Source organism: Kwoniella bestiolae, chromosome 1 (genome assembly GCF_000512585.2).
Source record: "Kwoniella bestiolae CBS 10118 chromosome 1, complete sequence".
NCBI classification, from domain to species: Eukaryota; Fungi; Basidiomycota; class Tremellomycetes; order Tremellales; family Cryptococcaceae; genus Kwoniella; species Kwoniella bestiolae.
The window spans coordinates 8,180,206-8,198,583 of NC_089241.1; the positions used below are offsets into that span (position 1 = coordinate 8,180,206).

The following is an 18,378-nucleotide window of genomic DNA, read 5'->3' on the forward strand; positions in this document are numbered from 1 at the left end:
CCGGTGACTTGGTGACTACCCTGACCCTAAAAAATAACATAATTAGTACAGGCGCGAACGCAGAGGTATGTCTGACGACTCGCGATTGGTGAAACCTCTCTTGATACATGTGATATATCGTTGGGATGAGTTGGTTCACTTTTTCGATCAGTTTATTGGATATTTCATTTGGACAGGACAGGACATTTTGGCTTTATTTGGCTTGGGAAAACATGAGGTGCTGCTGTCTCGGCTATCATCCTGTTGTGCATCGCTCTGGCAAGCAAATGGATAGGAGTGGTCGCGCATTAGCGCGACAAACTAGTGAGATTCCAAATTGCAATATCGTATTTCATTTGCTACTCTTAGCTGCAAAAGCGTAAATCCCGCGTAGATCCCCTTCTCTCCTTTCGCAATGGTCGGGGCATTACTTTGCATGTACTCAATCATTAAACATACGCGACGTTGCTTTGTGATAGAAGCTTAATGATACCAGCAGCAGTACTGTACCTATCTCCCCTTGTGCGGGGTCAATTATCTTTCAAATGCCGAAACATTAATGTAAACACCAAACCCTTAAATCAGCTTATCTCTCCGAACAAGTGGACCTCTGCCCATCTCTCCTCTCATCTTTCTTCGCTACCTCTTGCCTTGTCGCTGCGACCTGTTATCCCCTGGTTGAGTTGTGCTTGACCCGCATGCAACCTGTGGCTTGATCTTCCTTTTCACTTTTCTTTCACATCATATTTCATGAGGCGTCCTTGTCGATCAGACACTCGCAGCATCTCTCTCGCAACATGCTGAATGTCCCAGGAACAGGCTGTACCTTAGCTTACCTTCACATGGGATCATAAGATGTACAGTGGATAGGGAGACAGGGTTCAAATGGATTCACGATCGTAAGATGATGGCATGAAGATCGAAATCACGTTAAGTGGAGAAAAGGAAGTTTTCGTTTATTTCTGTTTATTTGCAAATGCTGTAATTTCACATGTGTGGTCATGTCCGAATAACAACTTTGGGAGCTTGGTACAGTAGCTTTTCGGCTTGTTGGAGATGAAACTGATCAAACTCGATTGGATCGATCATTCACCGTTACTCAACTCCCCCATGGGAATGCAGTAATGGATGACGACGAGTTAACGTATAGGTGGAATGGCATGGATACCAGAACAGTGGTTTCGTCGTAAAATTGAGAATTGAGATCTGGTCATACCATAATCCCGGCAAGGATTTTATCGTAGAGTGCGGATCTACAGACCGGGGGTTTGGAAGTAGTATGAATGAACGGATGGAATTTGCCACTGACTCCATAGACAAGAAGACTCCACCCTCGCACTGCTATGCACAGTGGTACCAACATGATTATGATTTTATTGTACTGGATAGTATAGGATTAGCTAGCGGACTAATCAAAGTTAATGAAACGGAGATGACCACAATAATGAACGGATGAGCCCGTGACCTCGCTCAAGATAGCTTCTTGGTGGGTGGTCAGTGACCGTTGACCATGGTCCCACCCCTCCGCCTAACGCGGACTTGATCACCTCTCCATCAAGTCCTGGTAGGTATGATTGCTTCCGTTGAATTGTTGCTCATTTCCATCCCTTCTCTCGCCTTTTCGGTGCAGAAGGGGTGAGGTCGGAAGGTGATCGTCCCGCTTGATGGGCAGCGATAGCAGCGGTGGTCAACTATGATCGTCATATACCACTGCCTTGGGATGCATATGTCATTGAGCCAAGATACTGCACACATTCATCTGCTTGATGGATCCGCAATGGATGTTCGGGTAATGTGATTGGAAACAGTGAATTGAATGGAATTGATGATATCACCAAAATTACCAAATAACCAAAAATAAGATCTTACGACTAACGTCAACATTTTCAGCACTCTCAACGCGTCTCTCTCACGACTTCTTCACAAACACAACCTCGGTATTCTTGATAAGACATCGTATCTAATCCCTCTTTACTCTTTACGTCACGATGAAGGTAGCAGTGATAGGATCCGGTCTGGCTGGACTGACCACTGCCTACCTACTTCAGAAGGAGGGTGTAGAAGTCTGGTTGATAGAGAAGGTATGTTGTTGTTCTCTTCTTCGTATGTGACTTGTGGTCTGTTGACAGGGAGTATGTTAGTCAAACAAACTAGGATTTCATTCCCAATCTGTTGAAATCCCTCTATCAAGCCTTTCCAACGAGCACGAGAAATCCTCTCGCCGGTCGAGGAGTGAGAAAGATGTGGAAGAGAAATGGGTTGTGGATGTTCCAATGAGAGGATTCCAGGGAGGTGTGTCCGTTCGCAGTCTTTCTTTTACCATCCCTATCATCACTACCATACTCAAAGGTATCAACTAACACATATGCACCTTGAAACACTGTAGGATACTACCCCTTACTCTTATCGCTCTATGATCACCTCAAGATCCCCCTCGAAATATCAAACTACAAATTCTCCTTCTCATCCTCCTCCCCCAAATCAACATACTTCATACATTCCGGCTCTTCTGGCCTATCCATCCCCTCTCTACCTTCCAGGGCGTACCATAATATCTTCAACCTCATAAGCAACATCTACACGTTTATAGGCGTAGCAATCTGCTATTCCTTCCTGGTAGCATTGAGTCTATTGGGATACCACAACCTCCTGCCTAGCTCATTATCAACTTTCAACCAGCGCCGGAGAGACAGAACGCAGGAACATCAATTGACATTAAAAGAATTCACTACGATCATATCGGCCTTCCTCACCCATCCATTCACGATACCCATCATAAACTATGAAGTGTGGACACCCCTAGGAGAGATATTCGAATCGTTTTTCATATCCAATATACTCGTCCCGATATTCAGCTCGGTGGGGACAATGACAATTAAAGATTGTTATTCATTACCTGTTAGCATCGTATTGGAGTATATACACTTGACATTGGGAACGGACCATTATCACTTGGGCAAAGGATTTACAGCATCGAGTATAGCGGATCTGCTAGCGAAGTCGGTACGGGATCAGGGAGAGGGGTATGTGAGGTTGTGCACGGAAATTACGGGGTTGGAATATCAGGACGGAGTGAAGATCAAGATGAAGGATCTGTCGAGGACGGACGAAGGACAAGTGGGCGCAGAGCAAGAGATATTGGTTGATAGGGTGATTATAGCTACTCCGGCGAGTGTAGCTAAGCTTCTATTAGAGGGCTTAGAGAGCAGTTTGAAGGAGGCCGGACAGGTGAAAGAGTGCAGGAGAGTAGGTGGGATGAGAGCTGCGTTGGGCAAGATAAGTTACAGGGTGAGTGAGGTAAAGCCATGCTCATGCTCTCCTTCACAACTTGACCGGCAATACGTATACCTCCCTCACGGGAGGTGGTTATGATAATATGTATTGAGCTGACACGGTTATATAGGAAAGCATCGTAATCACCCATCGAGATATTACCATCCTACCATCTCCTCGAGATAGACGAGACCTCAATTTCCTCTTACCCAACCTTAATCCATCGCTACCGCCCACATCATCTACTGAGACGCTCGCCATACCTTACTTCACCCCTGCACCAGATACGATATACACCCAGGCCACTCAGATCATCTTGCCACCCAAACGACTGCGGCGGAAGGGACGGAGAGAGACGATGGTTCTGCAGACTACCAATCCGGCTGGGCCGATTGATCCGAGGAAGGTATTGAGCGTTTCGAAATTGGAACGGTGAGTATGCCTTCCCCTTCAGAAGTATGCTAGTGCACCCCTCACTTCATCTATGGGACCTTTAGAGAACCTCTATTACGAAACATCAAATGAAATTTCCTGCTGACTGTGTGAGAAACACCCAATAGCGCTCTCCCACTCAAACAACCCCACCGAATCCTCCCGCACCTCCGCTCATCCACTCTCGACTCATGCGTCTACATCGTCGGATCCTACGCTTATCCCGGTATACCCCTCCTCGAAGGATGCGTAGGAAGCGCGAAGAAAGCTGTAGAGACGATCTTGAACGATGAGTTTGAGCAGAGGACGGGTTTTGTTAGACAGCCGAAAAAGCCTTTGGGAGGGGTCGATTGGGATGTCGGGAAGGGTGGTTGGGTACAGACTGGGTGGAGGTGGAGATGGTTTGAGGGTACGTGGATATGACGGATGGGTTGTTGTACAATAGTCAAAAGGTAGAAATCGAATAGTACATGGAACCGCATGGTACGTGTGATGTATCCACTTGCATACTACATGACACTGTCGAAACAAGTACTACTCGTCTCACCATCTTTCTTCATTGTACCACTACTGACCATGATACCTCTATGGTGAATCGTGATCTTTCATCGACTGTTTGAGGTAAGAAGCTAGATTGCTAATTCTCGATAATCTCTCCTGGTCGGAAGGGTGCGGAAGATGATCTACTATATGTTGACTGTACGATCATCATACGAGTATATATTATAATTGTTAACGTGATATGTCAGCTTCATACCTGCGATATACCGACGCAGGAAGGGGACAGTATCAATACTAATCTGCGATGAAACTGTACCCACGCTATTCTCAAGCCTTTGATCTTCTCACGCAAGGACCGATCTACGTCCACCGAGACCTCATCGTGCCAGAATCTCTCAAAGTAGTTATCGCTTGCTGCACTCAGTGTTCTTGAGGGGAAATCGATACCCCACGAGGGGATGAGGGACGAATTCACACGGTTCGAGGTCAAACACATCGCCAGGAGCCTATGTGATTGGGTCAGTCATCTTTCCAATCGACGGATCAAAAGCAACGAGAATGAATCGGCGAGGCTGAGAACGACTTAGCATGTTGACTCGTCACCATCTTCCCTCGGATATTTGCCTTCCTCCATTATGATTCGTAATTTCGCATGATCGACTTTCCGATCGTATCGCAATCTACGCACGAGTTGCTCTTGGTGATTCGCTCGCTCTTTTTCGTTCAGCCCTATTTCCCTATCAATAGTCATCAGCATTTCCCTCAACCGGTCCAGTACGGTACGAGGTTGTGAAGCCAAGAAATAAACCCAATTCACTCTATCGAATGCTCATACTCATCTATCACTTCCTGAATGTCCCTTAATTTATCTTCGGAGAATGCTAGAATGCTTCTCCAATCTACAAAGTCCATACGTTTCCCCATATACATATCGCCGGATGGGTAACGACACCGCCATCGCCATGACTTAGCTCTTGGGCATTGCCACTCGTGCTGGGGACTGCGATCAGTTCGGTGAGTATGGTGGTGAGACATAAGCTCAGGAGGTCATCGTGGGCAGAGGCAGCGCTGGGTCGTTGAGACATCTTGGGAAATATCGTTTGAGGGTCGAGGATGCGAAGAAGTATTGGTATGATTGTACCTGAGAAAGCGAGAAGCAGAGGGGGAATAACTCATACGATAGTGCGATTCATGCTATTCGAGAGGTCATGAGAATGGTTGATGAAAGGAGGGTGCTTGCCGTTCTTCTCGGATGACAATGGTTGGAGGACTTCCTGAGCAGTTCAGTGACTCGCGGTTTGAATTCTGTCTTCAAGGTCTATTGTGGTCCATGGGAGCAGAATGTTCGCGGTCTTGAGGGATATCGTACTTTAGCTTTCGGGGCATGCGGCCTCGAGTATGCGGGTCACGGCCATGTCCAGTATCTCTGTGGCTCTTGTCCGCGTTCAGACAGTACTTCAAGCTCGACCCCCTCAATTGTATCTGAGACATGCATTGAGGTGAATATCAGTCACCGCCGTGCCCCGATGTCTCACGGAGTGTGGAAGCAGCACGTCAACAGGAGCTTTGAGTGGACGGCCATCATATTTGAATAGGTTCTTTGTTAACCCTGGTTTGCCCTTAGATCCCAGTGCTTTATGCTCTCCGACTTGGTCATTTCAGGTCACAGATCTCTTAGAAATCTTGTCGAAACAATGCTAAGAGAGTGTGGTTTATAGACAGAAGAGTGTGGTCCTTTGCACAGTGGTGGAATCGATACAGAGAGGGAGGCACAGTCGAAGATGGGAAGACTGAATTGGATATCTAGCTTGTATCTCGTCAAGGGTGAACACTTGTCATCCCGACGACACCAGACGTTCAAGAATGTCCGGAGCGATATGAAGTATATATATGTGCACTAGGGAAGATCGTGTTGCCCACAGGTGAGAACAGTGAAACACGACCAGATCAGAAGAACCAGGATCTCAGGTAGGTGATCGAATCGTGCATACTCAACAAAAGCAAGTTAATCCTAGCTAAGCTCAGACTCAAATGACCACCTCATAAACAACAGCTGCAAAGCACAGGTCAACCGCTGGATGCCATGCTTCTTAACGCGGTGGATAGCTCCCTCACTCGACGGACAGCATCATCGTCATGCTTGAACTTTTGCACCAAGTCACTAAAGCAGAACAGTGAGCCTTCATCTCGACGGATCGCTCGTTGTTATAGGCCGAAAGTACAAAAAAACTCACTCAGCAAGAGTCGTGTTGAGCAAGTACTGATTCTCTGGGGCTGACGTCCACGGATCCACTGGTTCGTCACCCGATGGTCTCCTGTACTTGTCAAATATATACCACGCGCTTGCTGCATTAATGCCTGCTTCTCTTGGTAACGAGAACCCAAAGCTGACAGCACTTCCATCAGGGTTCCTTGATACCTTAGTGGCATAAAGCATCTCCAATAGACTATTTGACCCGTTGTTTTAGTGTGAGCTTTGCCCCCTGACCCTATACATCTGACGGATGCACATACTGGTCTGCGTCAGCACTTGTATAAGTGGTACGAGCTGATTCGGCTCGAAAGATCGCATGCTCTCGCTTCAATTGATACCATTGCTCGTTTTGCGTGCACTCATCGAGGTATCGATCCATAGGGGTCGTGCGCCTGCCCTCCACACTTTTCAGGCGGGTGACATCTTCATCAGCAATGCAAGATCGGCATGAAGACGGGGGATCGATACGGTATTTGCTCACCCTCCGAGAGATCGAAAGATGGCTTTCTCTTGAGAGAGGTCTGAGAGCTTTGTATCGCATTCAGCGATCCTGTGCTCCCAATACTCAGGTTGTGTAGGATCTTGACTGGACTGGTTTGCGGGAACGGTATCGTCGTCATACAAGTCGGCAAGAACTTGGGCCGCCCTTTCCCTTGCTCGTTGGCTAAAGATAGATCCATCCATTAATTACCGCCATAACTCCTGTGAGGGACAGTACAAAGAATTTAGGTGGGAACTCACTTGGTTCCAGGCCTGGACCCATTGGAGGATCTTTGAGGCATAGCAGTCAGCGTGTGTAGATAGTTTGTAGTGCGAAAGTAGAAAGCGGGGTGAGCGCTGAATGAAGAATCTGAAGTAGAAAAGTGTTACAGTAGATGGAGAGGGGTACCGAATCGATCTATATATATGTGTTCTCATCAGTAAGCGAAGACTCCGCTGCCAATGACATGGCAAAGGAGAAACAATCCCTTCATGTCCAGAAGGCTCTGAAAAGACGAGCATTGCAAATCGGAGCCGCAAATGCTTTGTTGAACGTAAAGGGAGATGCACGAAACAAGCGTATGATAGAGGTCTGGACTTTGTATTCCAGGCTTCTGCCACAAGTCGCACTGATGCAAAGATCACCCTCAAGGAGCCTCTCGACCGGACGGTTACGCTACATACGTCATGGAATTTCGGTCAGGCATGAAGGCGCGCGAAACCTTTCGAGCACAAAGGATTCAGAGCACAAAGGATGGAAACAACTCTTCTCGATCGCTCCAAATTGATACGATATCGAGTTACAACGGATGGACTTATGATTGAACAGCGGTATAGTAGTGAGGAGTCGTGACTATTGCATGGTGGCAAATGAAACCGTAATCAACGAGGAATCCAGCGCCTAGATATTCGGAAGGAAGCTCCGCTGTAATCTTCAAGATGGTTAGATGTTCTTTTTTTAACAGCATCACAAGCACCACCTGCCTCGCATTACGTGTGGTTCCAAGCTGGGAAACCCCTGCACTTCGAAACTTTATAATCAGACGATTGCACAAGTTCAACTTAGAAAAACCCCCTAGCATGAGGGTCTGTGCAGTTCCGTCTGCATGTGAATGTAAGAGAATATATGGAGATAACTGGGGAATGTGTACTGAATGATACGATCTGTATTTCTCACACTGTGCTTGCCTGATCCAGCACTCATCAAGTAGCATTGCCATTTATTGTTGCACGTCTCGGTAAGATGCACAAACGGATCATCTTGCTTCTTTCACCATTCAAGATGAATGATCTTTGTAAGAAGTTGACTTCTGCACTTCTACATGTAATATAACAGAGAGACTACAGTCATGTATATATCGGCTATAGGAAACTTTCGATGTCGAGCTAGCTTTCGAGTATCACGGGACTTCAACATAATCAAAACTGTGTTCCCTACCCTATAAACCCACTTCTCAAGAGATCTCAAATACAGCACCATTTCCTCTCCTTTTGACCACTTCTCTGCGAGCTACGACTAAAAGGGTTAAATTTACTCCACCAGGTTCGATCCGGGATCTGATTGTCTCTTTCGGTAGCACCTCCGGATAGCTCATGTTCGAACTCCGTCACGTAGGAGTCAAAGCTACTCTGGATCCCAGCGTCATACGAGGGGCCTTCAGTTGATCGGACCCAGGCAAAGTCCCACGCCCGATTCACGAGGCCTTCCGAGTCATAAGGCACTTTCGGTTTGCGGCGAGTGTGCGAACTGCTGGAATGACAATTTTTCAGGTTTACTTCGATACAGGGGAGGACATCCATGATTCGGGCTGTGAAAGGGTATTTCCTTCCTGAGGCTTTGTTGATATCCTCCTCTCTCTTACCATGCCATTGTCCTATGGTTGGCCAGTCGTTCTCATACAGTCTACTTTCTGGAGACCGAACCCAGCTTTCCTTGATGCGACTCGACGAGTCATCGGGGTTCTCGCAGGTGATGTTGTTCTTGAGGTCTGTGAGAAAATCAATGGTCATCTTGTGGATTGCCATAGTATACTCTGCAGCCACTGGTCGTTTCTCTCTTTGATAAACTATTTGACGTTGACAACTTCCAGATACCGAATCTATCTCATCTAGGAGCGCCTGCTTAGCTGGATCTTCCAGCGTGTGAGAGGTGTTTCCTGCTTCATTGGACGGCGCAGAAACCGTACCTGTCCCGACGCTGGTGGCAATAGAAGGGAGGTCTTGTGTGCTACGACCAAAAGACATGAGGTGCAAGCATGCAGATGTGGTCAGACGTGGCGGTGAGTTGGAAGATTGGATGGGTGGGATTGTGAGAGTATGGATCGTGAATGAACAATGACAATGCTTAGGTGTCTTTGACGCCTGCTTTATACTTTCCACCCTTCGACAATGAGACTGTCGTTCACTGCAAGCGTCAGAGGCACCTTTGTACTTGATTTCTTCCCCAGTTCCTCTCCTCTTCTCACACAACGCACATCACCTTTGTCATCGTTCATACTCATATCAAGTCCGTTTTACTCACCGATGAGGCTCTCCACCTATGACTTTGCGGAGTCATGTAAGCGATGACAAAACAGTGCCAGCCACACATCCATAATGACCTCATCGAGATTCCAAATGTATCAGCGTATGGGGACCTCAGTAAGCTGCGACTCGGAACAAAGGGGGGAGAGTTTCGTCGTCATGCTAGATGAAGTCGAAGCCATGTGCAGTACAGTGCTGAACAATTACATTCATCGTGGAAAACACTTTGCCGTTATCGACTAATCCTTGTCCTATCTGAAAGCCACACAAAACTTTGAGCTTAACGAAATTGGCACGCGAACTCAACACAGGCCCCACTGAGAATGCGTACTGATACAGTAGTATCGCCAGAGATGTTCATCGTAGCTTCATATTTACCGCGAGTGTGAATCGACAAAATCATATGTAAGGCAGTGTTGTTCGCTACAAGCGGCAACAGTCGGTTGGCATTCTGAGATTTACGCGCTTGCCCTCGAGATACACTCCCTGACAGCGAATCCGCATATTGAAGATTAGGGCTACCCTGGATCATCCCTCTACATGCTTGCAGGAAGGTAGCAAACGCATTGAGAATACGCACAAGTCCCTTTGAGCAACTGGGAATCCACTACTCCTTTCTCTGCGTTCCATCTCCTGATACATTCGATGACGCTGAATGACTTATATAGTCTCTCAATCCGATTAGCAGTTTTCCGAGATCGCGAGACTTGAAAGGCGACATCGCTTATTTGACAGTCAATGCCTGTCAGTGTGCGTCTTCAGCTTGTGCGTGGCTTTGGGGTAAGAGCACAAGCCGTACGTACCGGGCAGAGTCCATAAGCCTCTTTTCCAATGGTAAATGCCCCAAGACGGCATCGGATTTGTAAGCCATGTCGCTCAGACATGTGTGACTGGCCAGATCGATCATTCGCGAGTACGGTATCTCGGGTTCAGTCTCCTCGCGTGTATGATTGCCTACGTAGTACACGCTCAGGTAACTACAAAAGGACGTACGATCCCGCAAGAATACAGAGTCGTCAACCACAATGCTAAGTTAGTGATCTCTTAACATAATCAAGAAGAACACCTACTCGAAAGCGTCCTGGAATATCCCACCAGATTCTAAAATTGCCTTGCAGAATCGCAATTCCGAGTCGACCCACAGCTTTTGATCCACCTTGTCCGTGAGATAATTCTGTCCTTCTTGAGTGATGATGGCCTTGTCCGGGAAATATGGGGATGATCAGTACGACCTCAAGTCAAACTAAGCGATCGTGGCTGGCTGTACGCCTACTTAGTTCTCAGAACTCCATTGATGTGAGTATCGACCTCGTCAAATCTGTCTGTCAACGCACTGATTCTACCTCGAAGCTCTTGTTGACCCCATAGAATCGCGGAATCCGTCTGTTTAGGCTCAGATTCTGAGCTGGTCGACGATGAATTTTCGATATCGGCGTCAGACATGTCTTTGGTATTCTCTAGCGAGTAAGGCCGATGGTGTATGGGGCTACGTGTGCTTAACAGGTTGGTATGTAAGAAGAGAAGAAAGCGGGAGAGAGGTAGAGAGAGTGTTCGAGACGAAGTTCGGAAAAGTGGCGAACAAAGAGAGTCCGACAGATCAACTTTCGTCAACAGGTTTAATCTGCCCGAAAGGTGGAGAGGGGATTTGACCTCACTGGCCTACGCTTGAAGGAGAAGGGGTCCAGACCTTGCTTCCACGATAACTCTGAGAAGCGCTGGAGCACTCCATTATCATCGCCATACAAAGGTTGTTCGACCCATTGGCAGAACTTTCCTATGCGTGCACAATGTCCAATAGCTTTGGAGTGTCATCATGACGATGAGACCAGTTGAATGGAAGGTGTTCACAAAAGTCATAAGTTGCCCGTTTCAGCCTAAAGACATCCACCCCCTGCTTTCATCTCCCGCCTTCCTCCTTTTGTTCAATCTGCAGTACGAAATGGAAATTTTGCAGATCGCTCTGACACATCTCATGCATATATCAGAACGTTCAAATTGGACATAAGAAGCCTGAATTGTATGTTAAAGCTGCGTTACTAACCCCATGCAAGATTCAAAAGACTGCAATTTCGGAGTCGCAGTTCTGCTTCCCGAATCGCATGACAGCACGGAGAAATTTCAGGTCGTCGTGTTCACGATATAGAGCTCATCTTTATGGAGAATGCCGTTTGAAAGGATCTCGAGACATTTTTCGATCTTCTTGGCGACCCTCTCACAGCGATCAGACTCTTCTTCCGATCTCAACTTATTCAACACCTCGCTGAGAGATTACGAATCAGCAAGCAGCAAGCTGCAATATGACAAGGTAGATGGACTCACTCGACACGGTCCTTGCGCACCCCTTCCAGTGTCGGTATTGACTCGTTTGCCTGCTCGGGATGGATTCGTTGAGCAAATGTCACCAGGTTCGCCAAGTATGCTTTGCTTGCCTGTTCTGCAATTTCGCTATATGGTGACGTGATCACACTTGTTTCGAATCCCTAATTGTGTTCTGTGTAATACAAGACAAGATAGCTGAAGGGGAAAGAGCTCGTTAGACTTGCGATCCCCTTACACATCTTTTTGGATATACCCAAGCAGAAAATGAAGCGCGGGAAGAGAAACTCACTCATCGGCGTCTGACTCTTTGCCTTCACAAGCTGTCGCTAGCGTGCGACAGAGGCACCAGCTGTTCACTTGTTGACTGGCAGCTAAGTCTGAAAGTTCTTGATGCCTATCCAAACTATACCACTCACATTTCCTCAGCAGGATCAGCACCTCGATGTTCATCTAAAGAGCATCACTGACCTGGCACTAGAGGTTGAGCTGATATGTGTCAAATCAGCCACTCTGCCCCGAGACGTGTCCTGAATTCTATCGTTCGAGTCATTTTACTCACTCAGACTGTGTGAGCTGATCAATCTTGCGTTGATAATAAGGCACCCATGACCGCAAGGCATTGATCATCGTGGCATTTCGTGTGACAGTTCTCAGAGCTTCGCCTGTCAATTCTACTGCCATGCGCTCCTTGGTTGAAGATGAGAGTCCGTCCATGCTGGGTATCAGACCTGGTGGAGCAGGAGGAGCGGGAGGATTTCTAGTGATATTTGTGTGTTTTACTACGATTGGCAATTGCTTTCTTAAGCCTGGGACTGGTTATATGTTTTTTCGGAGTCCTGTATCAACGTTGAGAGCGGCAAAGGACACATTGTCGTGGTCGCATAAGCGAGAATAAGGTCATTCGAATACTAAAAGGAGGATTGAAAATGGTCAGATATCTTGTTTTTTGGACTTCCATCTGCCACTCTTTTCATGCGTTCTTGAAGTTGGGGATATCTCGACTTCGATGTGATCGGGGATGACATCACATGTAAAATAATTGTAAAAGCTGCTTGCACAAGTAGCACGGTTAGAGAGAGATCAACTTATGACTTCGGCACTGCATGTGACGGGCACATGACAGATGAGCGTGACCTCAACCCGCACAATCTCTCAGCCCTTTTAGCTCCGAGCGGTTGATGCAGCACCACTGAGGAGTCAGAAGCCAATTACCAAAAAATATGAGCACTCTCATGAGGACAATGGCCCAGTCACTCAGAACATGTTGATAGTACGAGATGTATCCATAAGTGACAGGGCGAATCATGAGTCGCAAAGTATAGGTCAAGATGCAATGATTGAGTGATCTGCCCCCCCGGCTACAAACTGTAACTTATTCGTGATGTTGGGCGGTCGATCCAACACTGTGAGGAAGCAGTGCATTGCTGTTGGCGTTTTCTTCAGCCCAATTAGCGATCCACTCTAGAACAGCAGGGGACTGGGCAAGCTCTTCAATACGAGTAGTAATGGTTCCATTTTCGGCCACTTGACAGGCACCTTCACTGTAAGATATAACCATCAATATGAACCGATTCATCAATCAGACCTTGATCCACTGTATATGACCCTAGCGGGGGTACCACTCACTAGGCCATGTCCTCTATGCGCTGGTCATGAGTCCTAGAAGGGTCGTTCCTTAAGAACTCGGGAGCATCGGAGAGGAGATCCTTCATGTAAAGCCTACTAGCTAGACTCGCCGCTCGAGAAATGACAAGTGGTGGCGCCAAGTCAGAATCGAGATCATCTTTGCGTTCCATGAGGTTCTGGGCATAGTAAGATCTCAAGTAACTATGAATGCAGTGAAGACATTGTCAATTAATACCCAAGGACATCGCGCACATTCGCTAAAGAGGCAGGTCACGCACTCGGAAGCGTCGGTATGTGTTCCACCATGTTTCAGCACCGCTTGAAAGAATTCGATCTGCGATGATACCTCAGCTTTCCTTTTCCTCTTCTCTTCCAGGTAGCTGCTCGCATCAGATTCATGGACCTTGCTGAAACCAGTACGACACATTGGAGGGAGCGCAACCCCAGCGATCAGCAAAGAAACACAACATCGCAGTACCAGTACCATTAGAACGGTTGGTGTTGATAGCCAGGTAGACTTGACCTAACTTACCCGGTTCCTAGTATCGCATTGATGTGAAGATCAAGCTCGCTCTTCCTGTTCTCCAACTTTGCGATGCTCGATTGAAGCTCTGCTTGTCCTGATAATAATTGCGATTCCGTCAGCTCAGAGTTGGTGCTCTCAGATTCAGTCTCTACCGTTTGTTCGTCGTTATCCATCTCGGACATGTTGCGTTGTTCAGAGACAAATCGGCTTTGCTACAGTACGGTCGTCTGGGTGCAGGAGGTGACGAGAACTGAATAATACAAATACTTATCCAGGCAGGTCAGCAAGCATACAGCTTAATAAGGATTTCTACGGTTCAGCACGTCAGTGGCGACAAAGGCTAAATAAGGTGAGAAGCCCTTCTACAATGGTCTGTAAAACAAAAAGGATTACAAGTCTGTATTTCGTAGTCTCCACTTTCGTTGTTACACATCAGACTGTCGACGACAGACGTTTATCCGGAGAAGGGAAGGATCTTACGCATTCTCCCCGAAATAGATATACAAGCCTCTGGGAACTGACAATGACATCGCGCATCCTGGCTCATATAGAATTAAGACCCCTCAATCACCTGCCACAGGGTCAAACTGTGAGAATATTCGCCTGGATCCTTCTTGACACTGAAAAGCGGGTACAAGCCCTTCCGAAAAACGCGGAGATGCATGTAAGGTGAACTTTTATCACAGGCCGCACTTGAACGCTCTACCTCCAGACACATCGACTGCGTGATCCACCCTTTCCCATGCGGGTATACACCCCGGTGCGCTCCATTCAGGTTTACGGATCGGACACTTGGAGGCGTGACAGCAGGACGACAATATGCACAACTAAACGTGAAGGATGTATGAACATAATGATCTGATAGTTTGGGGTGCGCTTTTACTGGGCCCCCCTTGCTACTGCGAGTCTGACCTGCCTTCGCGAACGGATCACATTCTGCTGTGTATCGTCTGAATATTTCGATCAATACTTGCCTTTCCTCCCGAAACGCCACACCGGATACACAGCCCAAACACATCATTCAGACCGCATGGCCGACTTACTTCCCTTCGAACTACCCTGGAACCAGGAACTGCCTCTCATATACCAAGGAGTCTTTCTCGAGGGTGGACTGTCACTTTGGGACACACCTCCGGACAGCTGCTGTCGGCCCTCCTCCACGTAAGATTTGTGCATCTCGTCCATTTTCTTGTGGTATTGGGGGTTCCTAGCTGATTGAATGGCAACAAAGTCCCAAGCGCGATCTGCGACGGACGACTGAGCGTAATGGTCATCCTTTTGGGGGGGAGGCTGACTCCAGTGAGACTGCGTTTGATCTACGTACGACCCAATGGTGAACAAGGCCGAAACTACAATCGCTTCGAAGGGAGCTTCTCTCCCAGAGGCTTTACTGATATCCTCTCGTATTCTCTCCTGCCAATCTTTTACAGATGGCCGCTCGTGCTTTTGGTATTTCCCAAGGGGAGATGCTCTCCAGCTCTCCTCGATGGACGTCGAAAAATCGATGGGTTCGGCAGCGTTAACGTCATCCTTGACCTCTTGGAGAACATGAAGAACCATCTTGCTGTTTGCCTGAGCATATTCGTTTCGTTTCTCTCGTTGTTGATCCCTCAACAGAGCCTGGAAACTTTGGATTGCTGCATCGATGCTCTCGAGAATGTTCTCCTTGTCAGGATCGCTGAGTGCATTAGAGGTTCCTCCCGCTTGAACAGATGAGGATGGGAAACTGCTTGCCCCACCGGAGCCACCGGCTAAAGGGACACCTAGTGCAGAAGTGTCAGTAGACATTGGGTAAAGAGGCAGGAGTTATGTAATGAGGCAGCGTTGAGCACTTAGAGCCGAATGGGTGGGATTGTGGGTGATTGTGTGATTATGATTCTAGAAAGGACATTGTCAGTTGCAAGGGCCCCAAACTCCTGTTATATACCCTACAGGCCTCCTGACGATGGAACATGGAAGACGACAAATCGTCACTGCTACTTCATAAGCCACCTTTATGTTCGAATCCACCCTCGTCTTTCTCTGTTAGAAATACACGTGTCATCTTTGTCGCCAGCCGACTCGTCAGATCCAGATCGTTTGACCTCAAGCTTGGTGCACTGTATGACTTCATCGTTTGACATGAACAGTGGGGTTTTACCTCCTAAGTCGGTGTAGTGTTCCTAACAATATGTCATTCACGTATAGAGAAGCTTCGTAACGTGAGTATATGATAGGAAAAATGGTATTATCATGCATGGGATTGCTCAAGATAATGCGAATCTTTTTGTTGCTGCTGCCTCCTACACCTATTTTCGTTTCGTCGCCACCCAGAATGCAGCCTATGTGTCCAAAAAAATCAGTTTTGGTCTTCATAATATCATTATGACAGTTCCTGTCCGTTACTTGCTTCAACTCGGGAAAAGCAGCACAACTCACATTATATTCATGTTTCAACATACCATCCGGTATACCCGTATAAGTAGTATTGATCATCTTTTCTTCCTATATTTCGAGGATTATTCATTATCAGCCCTCCAGCCTTGTGTGTATAGAGAAGGTACGCACCTTGATGTCAAAGCCTACCCTCCTAGCCAACTCCTTCACCTCGTCCAAACTCAATTCAATACTACCTTCCCCCTTTGGGGATTTTTTAGGTGAATTTTCGAAATGCCACAACAGCGGACCGATGTTGATCCATACGCCGTCATCTGCTAGGATCGTATGTATTATGCGCAAATAATTCAGGACGTTCCGGGCCTGCCAAGGAAACAAGATTAGCTTGGTATACTCATTACCGATGAACGATTCAGTCAGGATCATAGGTGCTGGATCGCATCTACGAATTAGACACTCACACAATCAATGAAGAAACAAGTGACCACAGCACCCCACCTCCCCTTCTGACACACCTGACCATCACCTTCATTATCTTCCCACCCTTCCTCGGTCGTCGGCGCAGGCGGAAGATCCCACGAGGACGGCCCGTAGATCTCTTCGAAGTCACCCGCAACCAATGAAAAAGCTCCACCTTGTCCATTGCCTAGTACGTCCGAGGGACAGATATCGGGTATTTGAACTCGGAGGAGGAGGTTGTGCATTGTTGAGAGGTGGTTGGAGAATGAGTGGAGGTACGGGTAGATTGTATGTGAATGGCGATGTGTGGTGCTGTTCATGGTGCACTCTCTCGTCAGTACGAATACTTCAGTAAAATGTGAGGGAGAAGGTAAGTCGTGCTTACTGGTTGAGGACCCAATCTGATGCTATCAACATGTACGAGCTGAACTCATTTCCTTGAGAGGCGAAACCTGCGAATGACACCTACGTTAGCATTTAATGTTTGAATTATAGTAAGTGTAGCAATGAAGCTGAGTGATCGTGTATGTAGCAATGAGACTTAGTAAGTCACACCCACCTCTCGCAGCAATCTCCATAGCTAGTCTCCCCAGTCCACAACCCGGCACCAGCACCCTTATCGTCCCTCTATCCCTCTCTATACTTTTCCTTCCTTCTCCCTCTCCATCCGATTCACCCAATATCTCAGCAACACTCTCATCCTCCGGCTCAGGCAGGGGATAATACTTCTCCAAAGCTTCCAAACATGGATCATAGCATGCCTTTCTTTCTCTTCTGCCTTCGATAGCCCAATCTCGGACGAAGGAACGTAGAGTGGATCGGATCTTATCTTGAGATAGATCGGATTCTTGCTGCTGCTTCTTATAATCGTTTGGAGGTAGGTGTCCATCGCCATGCCCATTACCATTACCACGAGAATGGGAGTGAGGTTGTTCATGCGAATAAGAGTGGGAATGGGAATGGGAATGATGATATTCGGACTCATCGGAATCTAACATATCTGCGAAAACGGGAGTAGCTATCATTTCCTCGATGAATTCGGCATTCCTAGTAAGTGAATCAATATAGGTTAGCTCCATGCTCAGCGGGAGGAAGCGGAATACTGTACCTCCTTATGCCCTCATCGACAGCATCCAGCTTCTCCCGATATCCTATCCCGTCGAACATCGCTTTTGACTCTTTATCCAGAGATAGGAAGTTCATCCGTCGAGCATGATTGGCCGAGAGCTACCACGTCAGTCAGATCAGCTTCTGCGCTGGTCTGGAACGGGGGAATCGGTGATCGTACGTGATACCTCATATACCCATCAAAGGCCCGTATGACGGACCTCCAATGATCTCTCTCTTCGTTGGGGTCGCTCATCCTGGCTGTTCATGGGGTGAAGGGCGAATGGGGAGCAGGAGGTAGGAGTGGATGGCAAGGTCCCAAGTTGGACTGAAATACTCAATTAGCAGTGATGATGATGATGCTGATGCTGATGAGTGAATTGAAGACACGGTTACCAGGACTTTATCTTTAACTTATTACCGGTACTCGTAATCAGCATGACAAATAACATGGATCCGGGGTCTCCGCACATTCAAGTAAGTTAGGATGATTTTAATTACAAATAATCTGTAATCAGAATAT

General features: G+C 47.3%; 7 protein-coding genes across 7 annotated transcripts; 1 reads left to right on the forward strand and 6 right to left on the reverse strand.

Moving 5' to 3' along the window:
• Window positions 1-1,967: 1,967 nt before the first annotated feature.
• On the forward strand, window positions 1,968-4,107 carry I302_103054 (uncharacterized protein; the record flags this gene model as incomplete). Its single annotated transcript, XM_019188425.1, has 5 exons — window positions 1,968-2,060; window positions 2,121-2,271; window positions 2,366-3,267; window positions 3,383-3,684; window positions 3,813-4,107. The coding sequence occupies 5 exons, from the start codon at window positions 1,968-1,970 to the stop codon at window positions 4,105-4,107; spliced, it is 1,743 nt and encodes a 580-aa protein (XP_019051303.1).
• Window positions 4,108-6,252: 2,145 nt separating this feature from the next.
• On the reverse strand, window positions 6,253-7,221 carry I302_103055 (uncharacterized protein; the record flags this gene model as incomplete). The annotated part of the gene is made up of 5 exons (XM_019188426.1): window positions 6,253-6,346; window positions 6,420-6,632; window positions 6,700-6,843; window positions 6,921-7,103; window positions 7,181-7,221. 5 exons carry the CDS (start codon window positions 7,219-7,221, stop codon window positions 6,253-6,255), a joined length of 675 nt encoding a protein of 224 aa, XP_019051304.1.
• Window positions 7,222-8,383: 1,162 nt separating this feature from the next.
• Window positions 8,384-9,163, reverse strand: I302_103056 (uncharacterized protein; the record flags this gene model as incomplete). Its single annotated transcript, XM_019188427.1, has 1 exon — window positions 8,384-9,163. The coding sequence occupies one exon, from the start codon at window positions 9,161-9,163 to the stop codon at window positions 8,384-8,386; it is 780 nt and encodes a 259-aa protein (XP_019051305.1).
• A 2,397-nt stretch (window positions 9,164-11,560) lies between these two features.
• On the reverse strand, window positions 11,561-12,475 carry I302_103057 (uncharacterized protein; the record flags this gene model as incomplete). Its single annotated transcript, XM_019188428.1, has 5 exons — window positions 11,561-11,702; window positions 11,762-11,887; window positions 12,051-12,164; window positions 12,230-12,247; window positions 12,321-12,475. 5 exons carry the CDS (start codon window positions 12,473-12,475, stop codon window positions 11,561-11,563), a joined length of 555 nt encoding a protein of 184 aa, XP_019051306.1.
• Window positions 12,476-13,133: 658 nt separating this feature from the next.
• Window positions 13,134-14,095, reverse strand: I302_103058 (uncharacterized protein; the record flags this gene model as incomplete). The annotated part of the gene is made up of 4 exons (XM_019188429.1): window positions 13,134-13,302; window positions 13,388-13,588; window positions 13,666-13,767; window positions 13,920-14,095. The coding sequence occupies 4 exons, from the start codon at window positions 14,093-14,095 to the stop codon at window positions 13,134-13,136; spliced, it is 648 nt and encodes a 215-aa protein (XP_019051307.1).
• Window positions 14,096-14,930: 835 nt separating this feature from the next.
• Window positions 14,931-15,701, reverse strand: I302_103059 (uncharacterized protein; the record flags this gene model as incomplete). The annotated part of the gene is made up of 1 exon (XM_019188430.1): window positions 14,931-15,701. The coding sequence occupies one exon, from the start codon at window positions 15,699-15,701 to the stop codon at window positions 14,931-14,933; it is 771 nt and encodes a 256-aa protein (XP_019051308.1).
• A 500-nt stretch (window positions 15,702-16,201) lies between these two features.
• On the reverse strand, window positions 16,202-18,111 carry I302_103060 (uncharacterized protein; the record flags this gene model as incomplete). The annotated part of the gene is made up of 8 exons (XM_065869610.1): window positions 16,202-16,234; window positions 16,332-16,397; window positions 16,461-16,652; window positions 16,751-17,060; window positions 17,134-17,200; window positions 17,308-17,795; window positions 17,857-17,975; window positions 18,037-18,111. 8 exons carry the CDS (start codon window positions 18,109-18,111, stop codon window positions 16,202-16,204), a joined length of 1,350 nt encoding a protein of 449 aa, XP_065725682.1.
• Between the last annotated feature and the right edge of the window lie 267 nt (window positions 18,112-18,378).